This window comes from Leptodactylus fuscus, chromosome 4, assembly GCF_031893055.1.
Source record: "Leptodactylus fuscus isolate aLepFus1 chromosome 4, aLepFus1.hap2, whole genome shotgun sequence".
Classification (NCBI taxonomy): Eukaryota; Metazoa; Chordata; class Amphibia; order Anura; family Leptodactylidae; genus Leptodactylus; species Leptodactylus fuscus.
Genome location: NC_134268.1, coordinates 132,061,820 through 132,076,851, shown reverse-complemented (window position 1 = coordinate 132,076,851; position 15,032 = coordinate 132,061,820). Strand labels below are relative to the sequence as shown.

General features: G+C 45.5%; 1 protein-coding gene across 3 annotated transcripts in view; it reads right to left on the bottom strand.

The window, feature by feature from the left end:
- The window catches only part of ICE1 (interactor of little elongation complex ELL subunit 1), a 205,076-nt gene that overhangs the window by 176,344 nt on the left and 13,700 nt on the right, over positions 1-15,032 (bottom strand). For 2 of the 3 annotated variants that reach the window (XR_012715467.1, XM_075271071.1), the window contains exon 1: positions 4,492-4,618. Coding sequence is in view for 1 of the 3 variants with exons in the window: in XM_075271072.1 (XP_075127173.1) it covers positions 4,492-4,578 (87 nt within the window). In the remaining 2 variants the exon portion in view is untranslated. Of the gene's footprint in view, positions 1-4,491; positions 4,630-15,032 lie in introns of those variants that run through there. The other variant, XM_075271072.1, reaches the window with a different exon arrangement.

Genomic DNA, 15,032 nt, shown 5'->3' with positions numbered 1-15,032 from the left:
ATGGGAGTGGCGTATGATAGACACCATGATAGTACTTAAGGGTTAATTTACCTCCTCGAAACCTTAGCTGTAAGACCTCGAAACTGTTCTTGTATCTCTGTACTGCTGAAAAGTCACTTATAGCCCTTCATTGGAAAAATGTGCATCCCCTACTGGCTCTGCCTTTGTTGCTTGTGTCAAAGATATTCACAGCCCGGAATTCTTCACTGCCACGCTTAAAGAGGACCTTTCACCATATCTGGGCACATGCAGTGTTATATACTGCCGGAAAGCTGACAGTGTGCTGATTTCAGCGCACTGTCGGCTTTCCCGATCTGTGCCCGGTGTGAAGAGCTTACGGTCCGGTACCGTAGTGCTCTATGGTCAGAAGGGCGTTTCTGACCATTAGCCAGGAATGTCCTTCTGCCTCGCGGCGCCAATCGCGCTGTGCTTTGGAGCGGGGAGGAACGCCCCCTCCCTCCCTGATAATGCTCGTCTATGGACGAGCTGTGTGAGCAGAGGGAGGGGGGCGTTCCTCCCCGCTCCACAGCACAGCGTGATAGGCGCCGCGAGGCAGAAGGACGTCTCTGGCTAATGGTCAGAAACGCCCTTATGACCATAGAAGAGCTACGGTACCGGACCGTAAGCTCTTCACACCGGGCACAGATCGGGAAAGCCGACAGTGCGCTGAAATCAGCACACTGTCAGCTTTCCGGCAGTATATAACACTGCATGTGCCCAGATATGGTGAAAGGTCCTCTTTAACACAATGGTAGTCTTCCAATCAATTTGGAATGGGTAGGATACGTACTGCACTCTCCATGATCTGTGACCCCCCTCCCCAATCTAACTTTTTCAAGATTGCACAGCATACGGTATACAAAAACATAACTAAAAGGGGTTGGCCACTTTATAACTAACAGTGTGTAATGTGTAGCCCAAAGATAAATAATAAACTTACTCATAGACATTTATTTTCAATTCTACACCTGTCCCTTTATTTTTGAGGCCACGCCCTCCGCTTACTTGGCTCTGCCGTCTCTCTGACACTCCTCCTCTGACCACTGAGCTTGTGACATGGAGGGGCATGTGACCCAGCTTGACCATGTCACGTGTCTGTGCCTGCTCTGCTCTTCTGCCTGGTCTTTCACTACTCAGCAAGGACCTGTCTGACGTCACAGTCACATGACTCTAGTCTTGTTACTGGGTAGGCGTGTCTGTGATTGCAAGAAGGTCCTTCATCAATGTAGAAAAGTTGTATCCCATTGCAGTGGAGGAACATGCAGAGATGTGAGGTGCCTGGTGTAATGTGGGGATGTGAAAGATGTGGGCTGCACTGTGTAGTGTGGGTGAGATGTAGGGTGCATGGTGTGGAAGGGAGGACAAATCTTGGGGAACAGATCTGGGCTGCATTGTGTAGTGGAACTGAGAGATGTAGGTGCATGGTGTACTGTGGGGGGAGGGGGGCAGATCTCAGGTGCATGGTGTACTATGGGGTAAGAGTTGTAGGGTGCATGTTGTAGTGTGGAGGTGGAGAGATGTAGGGTGCATTGTATAATGTGGGGGAGATGTGGGGTGCATTGTATAATGGGGAGAGATATGGGGTGCACAGTGTACTGTGGGGGGACAGATTTGGGGTGCATTGTGTAGTGGGGGTGAGAGATGTAAGGTTCATGGAGTACTGTGGGGGGGGGGGGGATCTTGGGTGCATGGTGTACTATAGAAGTTGTCGGGTGCATGTTGTAGTGTGGAGGTGGAGAGATGTGGGGTGCATTGTATAATGTGGGGTGTAGTGTGTACTGTGTGGGGAGAGATGTGGGGTGCATAGTGTACTGTTGGGGGCGGCAGATTTGGGATGCATTATGTAGTGGGGGTGAGATGTAGGGTGCATGGAGTACTGTGGGGGGGGGGATTTTGGGTGCATGGGAGTTGTCGGGTGCGTGTTGTAGTGTGGAGGTGGAGAGATGTGGGGTGCATTGTATAATGTGGGGTGAGAGATGTGGGGTGCATAGTAGAGAGGCACATGGAGAGCTGGGACGTGGTTGTTTGTGCTCCTTGCACTGAAGGTACATTCAGGAAGGGGGGGGTTTGGCGATGCACAAGAGGCTCATGAAGAATGGAGGAATCTTTCATATCTGTGTTAGGGCTAGTTCACACGGGGACATGGAGGCGGATTTTGATAATTTCATTTACAATGATAGTCTATGTAGAGGGCTTGCTTTTTTTTCTTTCGCTAGTGTTTTTTTACGCTAGACGACAAAAAAAGCGACATGACTTTTCTTTAGGCGTTTTCTGCCTGAAGAAAGCAACAGAAGTGAATGGGAAGCGCAAAACGCGCGTTTTTTTACTGAGCCGCTTTTTGCATAAAAATGCATCGCTTTTTTTTTTTTTTTTTTTTTTTTTTTACAAAAAACTGTGCAGTAAAAACGTGACGCGTTTTTTGCAGCCAGTTCTCTTTTAAGGGATGGGAAAACCGTCTGGCCTTGTTGGAAGCGGTTTTTACAAAAAAAAAAAAACGCTCCACAAAAAGCGGGCCAAGGTCCCTAATTAGGAAGCGTTTTTTCCAGTGCCAAAATATGCCACACGTAATTTACGTGTGAACTAAGCCTTAGGTTTTCATGAGAGGCACAAAGAAACTCTGGAATATACTGCAGTTTTTGCCGTGTTTTTACCACCACGTTGGGCTTCGGCCATAAAAGACACATCGGGAGCTGTGTGAGACTTGTTTGGAGTGTTCTGCGCTGTGGAGTGCTTATTAACACTATGGGGGTGCACTAGAAAGATATAGAATGCTTGTCTGGTGGTGCACAGGAAATATATGGCTATTGGTGAAATAACTGCTAGTAGTGCGGGGGTAGACTTACAGGGGCTATCTGCGACAAGTTATCCCCTCCCCTGTGGGTATCTTGCAAGGGGGGTCATAAGAATATGAGCGTTTCACTGGAATTTGGACTGGTGATTACCTAACTGTATATATATATATATATATATACACACATATACATATAGTGTGTGTGTATATATATACACACACACACACATGTCACTGGTGAGGACCTGGTCCTTCTGGAGTGGGGGATATAGCCATTTCACTGTGAGCTGGCTAAATACTACTTCAGTTCAGATCCTGACCACTAGGGGGGGGGAAAGGTCCTGACCAGTAATGAGAAATAGATCACACTGAGGCGGCTAATACTATAAGTGATAAGGAGCAGGTCCTCACTGAGTATAGTATTTAGTCACAACCCTATTGTAATCGATGGTGTCCGGTGGCATTTTATTGATTAGGCTATTTGAATTTAGCGCTAAAGAAGGTGTTTTCGGGCTCCTTTCATATTGGATGAATCATAGCGGCCCTCAGCGGCTATTAGTTGTGCAGGACTCCTAGGATTCAGCCCAGTGTTGTGACAGTGACAGCCATTGTGAGCGCATTCTGCTAGCCGGAGGTGCTGAGGTGAATGAAGCTGTGTGATCACATCCTATGCGTGGGCAGTGCTGTGATGCGCCTCAGCCTGGAATGTAGGCCAGGAGTTTTACTTTCAGTTTATTGATGTCCCGCCCACACAGGCCGGCTGAGCTCACACTGAAAAATCTAATTTTAATGGGGAACGGGTAAGATAAATTTAATTTTTACAGCACATTTGTCCTATAACCATCTTTCTGAGTTGCCTGGGGCACTGTAGTTTTTTCAGCTTAAGGGTGGCCAACCCCTTTAATATTTCATATATACAACCAACTTCATGCAATTTTGTAGCAAAGAGAGACTACAAGTAAAAAATTGCACAAAAATTCGAATTTGCCACTGAAGTGCATGCTTAAGCAATCCCTCTCTACAAACAAAATGTACGTTACTTTCCAAAAGACTTGATGTGAGGAGTTCTTGAATCATGAATTCACAAATGCAATGCTCACATATCTAAGACCACTGTTGAATTTCTGAAGAACAGGGTGAAAGTGGTTCAGTGTCAAATATGTCTTCATATCAGACCTCAAACACGCGCCTATAGGAAATTCTAAAGAGATAGGGGAGTGGGATGCTGTGCGTTCTCTAATACACATAAAACTAAATCGGGGTGTTTGATCTCAGGCCTTTAGCCCCTATACATTACATAATTAACATATATATAGCATTTCATCATAGGGGAGGATTACAGGTTTAATGCCAGCTCCGAATTTCCCAACTCAACATTTTCATAAATGGTTGACTTAAAATCTCCTCTCTAGCAACTTAGGCCTCGTTCATGTCTGTGTCGGTAATCCGTTCGGGGGAGTCCGCATGGCCCCCCTCCCACGCCCAGAATAGACTACCGAATGCATTGGCAAGCGGTGTGCAGTGAAAGCACACTGACCCCATAGACTGCAGTTAAGACTGGAAGGAAGTGGCTATGGCTGATACTGGGTTCTTTTGTTATTCTCCAGTCCCTAGCCCTGGAGAAAAGTCTCAATTCTCAAAAAATACAAAATAAAAAAAGATTTAACAAACCAACATTGGACTAAATTTTATTATACTACCTGTTGCAAGGAAGTACAGTTTTGACAGGATCCTGCTGCCTCTGAAGCAATGCCAGCCGTCTTTGAGTGGGTCTCCCCAGGCATCATGATGAGGCTCACTGACCAGCCCCCGGTCAGTGAAGGACACAGGAACTATATCTGAAAAACAACCATTAGAATTGTAAATCATCCAGTATTTGTTCCTCACCAGTGCCCAGTGCTCTGGTGCTTCCCAGAATGGTCCAGTCCTGCCAGTTCATTGTCTTCTTTCGGTGGATGACCATGTGACTGCTGAGGTCAATCAGCAGCTTCAGCAAAAGGGATCCAGGATCCACAGCCGGTGAGGAATTCCATTGCAAGACATCGAGCAGCAAGACCGGATTTCGCTGGGAGGACACCGAAAGCATTGAGGACAGGCGAGTAGATTTTTTTTTTTTTCCACCTCCCTAAATAAATTTAGCTTAAGCCTGGCCAACCTCTAAGGGGGCATTCACACGGAGTAAAGTGGTACTGATTCTGCCACGATAACTCGCAGCAGAATCAGCGCTGATAAAAAGACTCCCATTGACTTCAATGGGTTCCATTTAACGTGCGGAACACATTGAAATCAATGGGAGACTTTTTAACCCATTGATTTCAATGTGTTCTGCGCGTTAAACGGAACCCATTGAAGTCAATGGGGGACTTATCAGCGCTGACTCTTCCGTGAGTTAACATGGCAGAATCAGCACCACTTTACTCTGTGTTAATGCCCCCTCGGTCAGAGCTTCTAGCGTGACAAATGTTCCATCAGTGAAGGGGATCCAAATCTCTAGATCAATGACTAGTAAGGGTCAGTTCACAAGGAGTTTTTTGCAGGCGGATTTTGACGCGGAATCCACCTCAAAATCCGCCTAAAAAATTGCCTCATTTATTTCAATGGGAGTCACTAGCAGTTTTTTCCACTAGCAATTTTTTTTCAACTAGTGGAAAGAAAACAAAAAAAAAAAACAACATTACCTATCTTCAGGCGGATTCCACGGCTGAGTCAGACGCAGTGTTCACGGCTCGAGACTTCCTCCTGATTAGATCCATTCATCCGGGCCTAATCAGGAGCAGGATGCTGTGACAGAATGCCAACGCACTGCACAGGCCTCATCTTTCAAAACCGACATGTGTCACTTTATATAGTAACTTTAAAGGGATTCTACCATTGAAATGAATTTTTTGATTTTTAATTTTTTGGCGATCACACGTCGGAATAGCCTTTAGAAAGGCTATTCGTCTCTTACCTTTAGACGTGGTCTCCGCTGCGCCGTTCCTTAGAAATACCAATTTTTACGGGTAAGCAAATTAGTTCTCTTGCAGCGATGGGGGCGTCCCCACTGCTGCTTGAGAACACGCTCCAGCGACGCCTCTAGCTTCAGCTGGATCCTCCCCCTCTTCCATCGTCTACCTTCTGCGTCACCTCCGACGCCTGCGCAGTTGGCTCTGCCAGTGACACACCAGCAGAGCCGAGTGCGCTGAAAGAAGGGGAGGATCCAGCCGAAGACAGAGGTGTCGCTGGAGCGTATTCTCGAGCAGCAGTGGGGATGCATTTTCAGCGCTGGGGCCCGCCCCCATCGCTGCGAGAGAACTAATTTGCATACCGGTAAAAAACAGTATTTCTAAGGAACAGGACAGCGGAGACCACGTCTAAAGGTAAGAGATGAATAACCTTTCTAAAGGCTATTCCGACGTGTGATCGCCAAAAAAATTTATTTCAATGGTAGAATCCCTTTAAGACGCATTAACTTACACAAGTGGTTTAGAGACTGGTTTTTTTCGTGACACATTGTACTTCATATTGGTAGTAAACATTGATCAATATTTTTGTATTTATTAATAAATAGGAAATTTGATGAAATTTGGTGAAAACCCTCCCAAATAATAATCTAAAAAAACAAATACAACACAATTTTCAAAATGTGAAATACACTACTTTTCAAACACATAGCCACATCACACAAATGCATTAATCAATATTATCTACCATTAGAGATGAGCGAACAGTGTTCTATCGAACTCATGTTCGATCGGATATTAGGCTGTTCGGCATGTTCGAATCGAATCGAACACCGCGTGGTAAAGTGCGCCATTACTCGATTCCCCTCCCACCTTCCCTGGCGCCTTTTTTGCTCCAATAACAGCGCAGGGTAGGTGGGACAGGAACTACGACACCGGTGACGTTGAAAAAAGTAGGCAAAACCCATTGGCTGCCGAAAACATGTGACCTCTAATTTAAAAGAACAGCGACGCCCAGCTTCGCGTCATTCTGAGCTTGCAATTCACCGAGGACGGAGGTTTCCGTCCAGCTAGCTAGGGCTTAGATTCTGGGTAGGCAGGGACAGGCTAGGATAGGAAGGAGAAGACAACCAACAGCTCTTATAAGAGCTAAATTCCAGGGAGAAGCTTGTCAGTGTAACGTGGCACTGACGGGCTCAATCGCCGCAACCCAGCTTTCCCAGGATCCTGAATGGAATACACTGTCAGTGTATTCCCGTATACCCGATATATACCCCGATACCCGTTCCAACGGTGTGCCCCCCCACCTTCACCCCAGAAATACCCTGCAAGTCCCCTAGCAATAGAATTGGGGCTATATACACCCACAATTTTTACTACTGGTATACAGTGCCATTGTCTGACTGGGAATTCAAAGAATATATTGGGAATACAAATACCCTCATTTCTTGCTACTGCCATATAGTGCCAGTGTCTGACTGGGAATTCAAAGAATATATTGGGGTTACGTGCACCCACAATTTTTACTACTGGTATACAGTGCCATTGTCTGACTGGGAATTCAAAGAATATATTGGGAATACAAATACCCTCATTTCTTGCTACTGCCATATAGTGCCAGTGTCTGACTGGGAATTCAAAGAATATATTGGGGTTACGTGCACCCACAATTTTTACTACTGGTATACAGTGCCATTGTCTGACTGGGAATTCAAAGAATATATTGGGGTTATAAATACCCTCATTTCTTGCTACTGCCATATAGTGCCAGTTTCTGACTGGTAATTCAAAGAATATATTGGGGTTACGTGCACCCACAATTTTTACTACTGGTATACAGTGCCATTGTCTGACTGGGAATTCAAAGAATATATTGGGGTTATAAATACCCTCATTTCTTGCTACTGCCATATAGTGCCAGTTTCTGACTGGGAATTCAAAGAATATATTGGGGTTACGTGCACCCACAATTTTTACTACTGGTATACAGTGCCATTGTCTGACTGGGAATTCAAAGAGTATATTGGGAATACAAATACCCTCATTTCTTGCTACTGCCATATAGTGCAAGTTTCTGACTGGTAATTCAAAGAATATATTGGGGTTACGTGCACCCACAATTTTTACTACTGGTATACAGTGCCATTGTCTGACTGGGAATTCAAAGAATATATTGGGGTTACGTGCACCCACAATTTTTACTACTGGTATACAGTGCCATTGTCTGACTGGGAATTCAAAGAATATATTGGGGTTATAAATACCCTCATTTCTTGCTACTGCCATATAGTGCCATTGTCTGACTGGGAATTCAAAGAATATATTGGGGTTACGTGCACCCACAATTTTTACTACTGGTATACAGTGCCATTGTCTGACTGGGAATTCAAAGAGTATATTGGGAATACAAATACCCTCATTTCTTGCTACTGCCATATAGTGCCAGTGTCTGACTGGTAATTCAAAGAATATATTGGGGTTACGTGCACCCACAATTTTTACTACTGGTATACAGTGCCATTGTCTGACTGGGAATTCAAAGAGTATATTGGGAATACAAATACCCTCATTTCTTGCTACTGCCATATAGTGCCAGTTTCTGACTGGGAATTCAAAGAATATATTGGGGTTACGTGCACCCACAATTTTTACTACTGGTATACAGTGCCATTGTCTGACTGGGAATTCAAAGAGTATATTGGGAATACAAATACCCTCATTTCTTGCTACTGCCATATAGTGCCAGTGTCTGACTGGTAATTCAAAGAATATATTGGGGTTACGTGCACCCACAATTTTTACTACTGGTATACAGTGCCATTGTCTGACTGGGAATTCAAAGAGTATATTGGGAATACAAATACCCTCATTTCTTGCTACTGCCATATAGTGCCAGTTTCTGACTGGGAATTCAAAGAATATATTGGGGTTACGTGCACCCACAATTTTTACTACTGGTATACAGTGCCATTGTCTGACTGGGAATTCAAAGAATATATTGGGGTTACGTGCACCCACAATTTTTACTACTGGTATACAGTGCCATTGTCTGACTGGGAATTCAAAGAATATATTGGGGTTATAAATACCCTCATTTCTTGCTACTGCCATATAGTGCCATTGTCTGACTGGGAATTCAAAGAATATATTGGGGTTACGTGCACCCACAATTTTAACTACTGGTATACAGTGCCATTGTCTGACTGGGAATTCAAAGAGTATATTGGGAATACAAATACCCTCATTTCTTGCTACTGCCATATAGTGCCAGTTTCTGACTGGTAATTCAAAGAATATATTGGGGTTACGTGCACCCACAATTTTTACTACTGGTATACAGTGCCATTGTCTGACTGGGAATTCAAAGAATATATTGGGGTTACGTGCACCCACAATTTTTACTACTGGTATACAGTGCCATTGTCTGACTGGGAATTCAAAGAATATATTGGGGTTATAAATACCCTCATTTCTTGCTACTGCCATATAGTGCCATTGTCTGACTGGGAATTCAAAGAATATATTGGGGTTACGTGCACCCACAATTTTTACTACTGGTATACAGTGCCATTGTCTGACTGGGAATTCAAAGAGTATATTGGGAATACAAATACCCTCATTTCTTGCTACTGCCATATAGTGCCAGTGTCTGACTGGTAATTCAAAGAATATATTGGGGTTACGTGCACCCACAATTTTTACTACTGGTATACAGTGCCATTGTCTGACTGGGAATTCAAAGAATATATTGGGGTTATAAATACCCTCATTTCTTGCTACTGCCATATAGTGCCATTGTCTGACTGGGAATTCAAAGAATATATTGGGGTTACGTGCACCCACAATTTTTACTACTGGTATACAGTGCCATTGTCTGACTGGGAATTCAAAGAGTATATTGGGAATACAAATACCCTCATTTCTTGCTACTGCCATATAGTGCCAGTGTCTGACTGGTAATTCAAAGAATATATTGGGGTTACGTGCACCCACAATTTTTACTACTGGTATACAGTGCCATTGTCTGACTGGGAATTCAAAGAGTATATTGGGAATACAAATACCCTCATTTCTTGCTACTGCCATATAGTGCCAGTGTCTGACTGGTAATTCAAAGAATATATTGGGGTTACGTGCACCCACAATTTTTACTACTGGTATACAGTGCCATTGTCTGACTGGGAATTCAAAGAGTATATTGGGAATACAAATACCCTCATTTCTTGCTACTGCCATATAGTGCCAGTGTCTGACTGGTAATTCAAAGAATATATTGGGGTTACGTGCACCCACAATTTTTACTACTGGTATACAGTGCCATTGTCTGACTGGGAATTCAAAGAATATATTGGGGTTATAAATACCCTCATTTCTTGCTACTGCCATATAGTGCCAGTTTCTGACTGGTAATTCAAAGAATATATTGGGGTTACGTGCACCCACAATTTTTACTACTGGTATACAGTGCCATTGTCTGACTGGGAATTCAAAGAATATATTGGGGTTATAAATACCCTCATTTCTTGCTACTGCCATATAGTGCCAGTTTCTGACTGGTAATTCAAAGAATATATTGGGGTTACGTGCACCCACAATTTTTACTACTGGTATACAGTGCCATTGTCTGACTGGGAATTCAAAGAGTATATTGGGAATACAAATACCCTCATTTCTTGCTACTGCCATATAGTGCCAGTTTCTGACTGGTAATTCAAAGAATATATTGGGGTTACGTGCACCCACAATTTTTACTACTGGTATACAGTGCCATTGTCTGACTGGGAATTCAAAGAATATATTGGGGTTACGTGCACCCACAATTTTTACTACTGGTATACAGTGCCATTGTCTGACTGGGAATTCAAAGAATATATTGGGGTTATAAATACCCTCATTTCTTGCTACTGCCATATAGTGCCATTGTCTGACTGGGAATTCAAAGAATATATTGGGGTTACGTGCACCCACAATTTTTACTACTGGTATACAGTGCCATTGTCTGACTGGGAATTCAAAGAGTATATTGGGAATACAAATACCCTCATTTCTTGCTACTGCCATATAGTGCCAGTGTCTGACTGGTAATTCAAAGAATATATTGGGGTTACGTGCACCCACAATTTTTACTACTGGTATACAGTGCCATTGTCTGACTGGGAATTCAAAGAGTATATTGGGAATACAAATACCCTCATTTCTTGCTACTGCCATATAGTGCCAGTTTCTGACTGGGAATTCAAAGAATATATTGGGGTTACGTGCACCCACAATTTTTACTACTGGTATACAGTGCCATTGTCTGACTGGGAATTCAAAGAGTATATTGGGAATACAAATACCCTCATTTCTTGCTACTGCCATATAGTGCCAGTGTCTGACTGGTAATTCAAAGAATATATTGGGGTTACGTGCACCCACAATTTTTACTACTGGTATACAGTGCCATTGTCTGACTGGGAATTCAAAGAGTATATTGGGAATACAAATACCCTCATTTCTTGCTACTGCCATATAGTGCCAGTTTCTGACTGGTAATTCAAAGAATATATTGGGGTTACGTGCACCCACAATTTTTACTACTGGTATACAGTGCCATTGTCTGACTGGGAATTCAAAGAATATATTGGGGTTACGTGCACCCACAATTTTTACTACTGGTATACAGTGCCATTGTCTGACTGGGAATTCAAAGAATATATTGGGGTTATAAATACCCTCATTTCTTGCTACTGCCATATAGTGCCATTGTCTGACTGGGAATTCAAAGAATATATTGGGGTTACGTGCACCCACAATTTTTACTACTGGTATACAGTGCCATTGTCTGACTGGGAATTCAAAGAGTATATTGGGAATACAAATACCCTCATTTCTTGCTACTGCCATATAGTGCCAGTTTCTGACTGGTAATTCAAAGAATATATTGGGGTTACGTGCACCCACAATTTTTACTACTGGTATACAGTGCCATTGTCTGACTGGGAATTCAAAGAATATATTGGGGTTACGTGCACCCACAATTTTTACTACTGGTATACAGTGCCATTGTCTGACTGGGAATTCAAAGAATATATTGGGGTTATAAATACCCTCATTTCCCTGTCGTCCCTACCAGCGGCACAATGTGGGGTATTTCGTGCCCCTGTGTGCTGGTAGGACAGGCGGAATTTTAATTAGCCATGTATTAATTTCACATGGCTTGTTCCCTTTAAGAGGGCACAGATACCTCCCCCCTGTGCGTTTTTTTCTGTCCTGTGTAAAGGATCGGACAGGTGGGGAGGACTCTGTGTCCTCCTAAAGAGAAAGAGTAAGAAGAAGTTTCAGGTACTTACCTGCTCAGACCTGTTCAGGTGTCTTCAATCATGCACTCTGCCCCTTTGGACTTCTGTCGGTCCTGCAAAGAGAATAGGTAAGATTAAAGTTACCTATTTTGCCCACCTCCCTCACGCAATCCTACCTCCTGTTCCCCGGCATCCAGTCCTGCTGGGCTTCGGAGCCGCGCGCAGCCAGCCGGCGTGTTCGCGCGGCTCCATGAGGGGAACTTCCGGTTTTCGCGGAACCTTTCCTCTGCGTAGGAGGGTTCCGGCCGGTCGTTTAGAAGTGTAACACCGGCAACTTCCGGTTTTTCGGCATTCGCCGCTCCGGGACCACGCGAACAGCAGCGTTGGACACTGGAGGTCCTCAGGAGATTAAGGTACGTGCCAATGTAGTTGGCTCAAGGGGGGAGCGTGACTTGAAGGGCTAGGAGTGTTATGAAGGGCAAAGGAACGGAGCTTTTGACTAAGGCCACGCCCCTTCCGGATATGGGGCTGTAAAAAGGGGGCAGGTTGCATCCCTCATTGCCTGCTAGTCTAATCCCTAGCTGGTTTCTGCGCTGTGGCTTGTGGTTACCGCTTCAAACTGCATTTATTCTACTGCAAACTCTGCTGAAGGTTGGTAAGTGGTCTGCAGAAGCTGGGTGAGTCTCCTCATATGGTTCCTTGAATGTACTCCTCTGATGTTTCATATTCCATGCTTAGGTATCGCTGAAAGCTAGCTTCTATTTGTCATGTCTTCCTCTTCTACCCCTCCCGGGGATCAAGTAAGACGGAAGAAGTCTTCTAAAAGGAGACACCTGGCTTGCATTGATTGTGACGTTCCACTACCTGATGGTAGGTGCGTTTTTTTCGTCTGCTAATTCTCCCAATGGTGGGAGTATCCTGAATGTCATTGTTTTGCCTTTAGGCTATGACTGGTCACGCTGCCAGCAATGCAGGGGACCTCTGCGGGAGGAACCCGTTACCAGTGATATGGTAGCATGGGTCAAGGAGTACATGGTGAGTACGGTTGCCGCAAAGAGGGGAAGGGTCCCCTCCGGCTTCTAAGTATCCTTGTGTTTTTTGCAGGATGATTCTTTAAAGGATATCCGTACTTCACTGGCTCAGCTCACCAAGAAGCAGCGCGTGGAAAGGCGTTCTGCTTCACTGCCCTCCCTGGAGCGCCTCCAGGTGGAGGAGGTGTCCATATCATCGGACGATCAGTCCTCCTGTACCAGCAGACCAATTTTCCATCGGGAAAAGACTAATAAACTGCTGAAGGCCATCCGGTCGTGGGACCAGGTTGGCGAGGGGGAAGCCTCTGCGTCCACCTCTGGGAAGCGGAGGGTTTTCCAAGTGGACGCCTCCATGGCCAGCCTAATGGAACAAGAATGGAAGCAGCCGGAGAAGGCTTACGTCACCACCAGAGCTTTCAAAGCAGTGTATCCGATTGATCCCTCCCAGCTGGATCGCTGGGGTCCACCACCCAAGGTGGATTTAGCCATCTCTAAGCTTTCCCGTCGCACTGTCGTGCCCATCGATGACGGGTCAAATCTTCAGGATTTGCTTGATAGAAGAGTGGATTCAACGCTCAAGAAGGCGTATTCGTCTGCTTCAGCCCAGGTGACGGTGGGCATCGCCTCAACGGAAGTAGCTGATAAGCTTCAAGCCCGGCTGGACCGCCTGGAACGGGATATCGACTCCGGGGTTAACAGGGACGACATCCTGGCATCCATGGGGGAGATCCGTCTCGCTACGGATTTCCTGAGAGAATCGGCAAGACAGCAGGTGAAGCTGGCTTCCAAGGCCATGGCCCTCAATACCGCCGCCAGGAGGCCCTTGTGGCTCAAACCTTGGCGGGCTGATGTCGCCTCCAAGTTTTCTTTGTGTTCCCTCCCCTTTCAACCTGGGAAGGTTTTCGGCCAAGGGCTGGACGATCTGATGGAGGGATTGGCTGATGGTAGAGGGAGATCACTACCACAAGCAACCAGAGGAGGAAGGCCTCCCCCTTCTAGGGGTCGAGGCTCCACGTCTCAATACAGGCCTCAACAAGGAAGCCAGAGACGCCCCAGATACCGTCCGAAAGGGGCGGGTCGCGGGATCCCCAAGGAGGACCCTAAGAAGAAGGGGTTTTGAGGAGACGCCGCTCTCTGTGACCAGCTCTCCCGTAGGAGGGCGCCTTTCGAATTTCCTTGTGGCATGGCATCTTCGCATTCTGGACCCATGGGTCTTTCAAGTTGTTCAGCGAGGATACGCAATAGAGTTCTCCCATCCTCCGGTGGATCGTTTCATCACTACGCGGGTCTTACCAGCCCTACAACAAGACTGCCTGGAGGCTTCCGTCGCAGAATATCTCTTAAAGGGGGCCCTGGAAAGGGTCCCTCCTCCCGAAGTGGGTCAAGGAGTTTATTCACCCGTGTTCTTGGTTCCAAAGTCCACAGGAGGGTGGCGGATGATTATAGATCTTCGGTTCCTCAACCTCTTCATAAAGAAAAAACCTTTCAGGATGGAGTTCATAGACTCAGTAACCAGTTTCCTATTGCGCAACGAGGTCATGGTCACCCTGGACCTGAAGGATGCCTACTTACATATCCCCATCTTCCCGCCACACAGGAAATATCTACGTATAGCCGTTCTTATGGCTGGTCACAGAGAGCACCTACAGTTCACTGCTCTGCCATTCGGCATATCGTCAGGCTGATATACATTTTCCCTCCAGTTTCCATCATACCCAAGGTATTGATGAAAATCAGACAGGACCAAGTCTCGGGAATTGCCATAATCCCGTTCTGGCCGAAAAGGACTTGGTTTGCCCAGCTCATGTGGATGAGTCAAGGCAGGTATTGGAGGCTTCCCCCCCTCCCAGATCTGGTGACACAAGGAGAGCTGAGACACCACGATCTGAGGAGATTCAATCTGACAGCCTGGAGGTTGACCAGTCCCTATTAAGGAATAGAGGACTGTCTCAAGGCGTCCTAAGGACTTTAGCCAGCGCCAGAGCCA